Consider the following 3,080-nt stretch of genomic DNA (forward strand, 5'->3'; position numbering starts at 1 on the left):
GTATTTGGGTCAGAAGGCACCCCCCACCGCGCAGGCTCCACTGGACTTTTTTGGATTGCTACCTGTGGGGGGGGGGGAACGTGCAGATCTGTCCTCACAGAAGAGGGAGAGCTTGTACCTGAATAAAACTTGGTCTTAAAGGTGCCACTGGACTGTTTAGGATTGCTCCCTGTGGGGGTGGGGGGAACATGCAGATCTGTCCTTGCAGAGGAGGGAGCGTTTGTACCTGAATAAACCTTGGCCTTAAAGGTGCCCCTGGACTGTTTTGGAGTGCTAGCTATTGGGGGGGAGAACGTGCAGATCTGTCCTCACAGAAGAGGGAGAGCTTGTACCTGAAGGCGGGCTGGGGGGGGGGGCTCTGCAACTTACCTGGCTGCTTCTTGCTCCTCATGGCCCAACTGAGGGCTGCTGGGAGCAGGGGGCGGGGCTTGTTGCATGTGCCCGCCCCCTGGGCTCCTTACTGCCGGAGCTCCGCTCCTGTTGTCTCCCGCAGGAAAATGACCCCTGCTTGTGATGTGACTTGTGAACGAAAAGCCTGATAGGCCAGAGTCCGATACTGGTACACTTCCAGTCCCCGGTTGCGGTTACGGAAGCAGAACCAGCAGTTTGCAATTAGGTCACCATCGCAGAACGTTACCTGCAGAAGCAAGAAGCGGGGTACTTGCCAGTGTGGTGTAGTGGTTAAGAGTGTCGGACTTCTATCTGAGAGACCTGGGTTCAAATCCCAGCTGGTGCTGTGGGAAGCTCGCCGGGTGACCTCGGGCCAGCCTAACCTACCTCACAGGGTTGTTGTGAGGGTAAAGTGGAGGAGAGGAGAATGACGTGAGCTGACTCGGGTCCCCATCGGGGGGGGGAGAGGTGGGGTGGAGAATGAATTAAATAACTAAGTAACCCTACAGTGCTTTTTCTGTGGTTATCTCTTCCTTCCCGCAGATGGGCTTACTGATGGATCTGTCTCCCGAAGGCATGATGGCCGGGGACGGGGTGGACGATACAGACCTGGAGGCCGAACTCCTGGCAATCGTCGGGGGCCAGCCGGATCCCAAGCAGAAATCAAACGGGAAGAGTAAGTGCTCCGCGGCTCTCTGTGGCGCTTGTCATTATGCAAGTCTTTGAGGGGTGCGCAAGCGGCGCTGGGTGTGCCTCCGTCACAGTCCCCTTCGGCAGGATGCTTTTTAAAAATTTATAATTTTTATTTAAGAATTTAATAACAATGCAAGGTAAGTACAATAGATGTCTGCAGATGAAGTACAAAAATAGGTGAGAAAAAACCATTAATGCTTAACTGTGTCCAGGCTGAAGATGCCAGAGAACTGTATTACACACTACAAAACATCTCTTAAGGCAGGGGTGCCAAACATGAGGCCCGGGGGCCAGATCAGGCCCCCGGAGGGCTTCTCTCAGGCCCGCAGTGGAACCGGCTGTCTTCTGCTTCTTCTCCCAGTTCTGCTGCTGCTGCTGCGTCGTCGTAGGTCATCTGCTGCTCAGATATGAGATAACCAACGAGCTGAACACACAGACGATCTATACAATGTATAGCGCCATCTAGATGATAGGAAAGCACCTGCTAGCACTTTATATTGATATAATATGATTTTAATGAATTAGAAGCCAATGTTGGATCAGGCCGATGGCCCATCCAGTCCAACACTCTGTGTCACACAGGGGCCAAACATACCAGGGGCCCTCAGGAGGTCCAGCAGTGGGGCCAGGACACTAGAAGCCCTCCCACTGTTGCCCCCCCCAAGCACCAAGATTACAGAGCATCCCTTGCCCCAGACCGAGAGTTCCTATCTGTACCTTGTGGCTAAGAGCCACTGATGGACCTCTGCTTCATATAAGAACATAAGAGAAGCCAGTGTTGGATCAGGCCAGTGGCCCATCCAGTCCAACACTCTGTCACACAGTGGCCAAAAATACCAGGTGCCATCAGGAGGTCCAGCAGTGGGGCCAGGACACCAGAAGCCCTCCCACTGTTGCCCCCACGCCCAGGCATCAATAAGACAGAGCATCCCTTGCCCCAGAGAGTTCCTATCTGTACCTTGTGGCTAAGAGCCACTGATGGACCTCTGCTCCAGATGTTTATTCAGTTCCCTCTTGAGGCCGTCCATGCTTGTAGCTGCCACCACCTCCTGTGGCAGTGAATTCCATGTGTTAATCACTCTTTGGGTGAAGAAGTACTTCCTTGTATCCGTTCTAACCCGACCACTCAGCAATTTCACTGAGTGCCCACGAGTTCTTGTCTTGTGAGAAAGGGAGAAAAGTACTTCTTTCTCTACCTGCTCTATCCCAGGCATAATCTTAATAAACCTCAATCCCAGGCATAATCTTAATAAACCTCAGCCGTCATTTCGCCAAGCTAAAGAGCCCCAAGTGCTTTAACCTTTCCCCATTGTTTTAGAAGTTTTATGATCTTGAATCTTATTCTGTTTTATTGTTGTAATCCGCCCTGAGCCTGCTTAGGCAGGGAGGGCGGGGTACAAATGTGAAGAAATAAATAAATAAAAATAAATCAATAGGTTTGCAGCTGACAGATACAGACCTGAACAGCATACTCAAGATTGCAGCAGCACAGACATTCTGATGCAATGATTCAGAGCAAGAGGGGTCAGTTATCAGACACTGTTAAATAAACAAAACATTGCAAGAGTGCTGATGTTTTAAGCATTATCTTATTTTAAGTGAAAAAAAATCTTTGTGTTTGTGTCCTTTACCAAGTTTATATCTCCACTCCCTGGCATTGCATGGTATGACACACATGGGCCAGGCCGACAAGGTCCAATTTATGTCAGATCCGGCCCTCTGTAACAAATAAGTTCGACACCCCTGGCTTAGAGCATCCCTGACCAGTGTTTGTCCAGCTGCCGCTCAATAGAGATATGTGCCATTGCTCCCAAGGATTCAGTGAAAGCAGGGGTCATTTCGTAGAAAAAGAGGTGCAGGAGCTCATTAGCATAACTCATTAGCATAACTCATTTGCATATGCCACACCCCCTGACATCACCGGAAGTGTGTCAGAAGGCAACACCCACCGCTCAGGCTCCACTGGACTGTTTCGGATTGCTAGCTATTTGGGGGGG

General features: G+C 50.7%; 1 protein-coding gene across 1 annotated transcript in view; it reads left to right on the forward strand.

Annotated features, from left to right (window-relative positions):
* The window catches only part of CC2D1A (coiled-coil and C2 domain containing 1A), a 68,069-nt gene that overhangs the window by 6,728 nt on the left and 58,261 nt on the right, over nucleotides 1-3,080 (forward strand). The window contains exon 2 of the mRNA XM_015410567.1: nucleotides 934-1,066. Within this exon, the coding sequence (XP_015266053.1) occupies nucleotides 934-1,066 (133 nt within the window). The remainder of the gene's footprint in view (nucleotides 1-933; nucleotides 1,067-3,080) is intronic.

This window comes from Gekko japonicus, unplaced genomic scaffold, assembly GCF_001447785.1.
Source record: "Gekko japonicus isolate JY-2015 unplaced genomic scaffold, Gekko_japonicus_V1.1 scaffold3508, whole genome shotgun sequence".
Lineage (NCBI taxonomy): Eukaryota > Metazoa > Chordata > Lepidosauria > Squamata > Gekkonidae > Gekko > Gekko japonicus.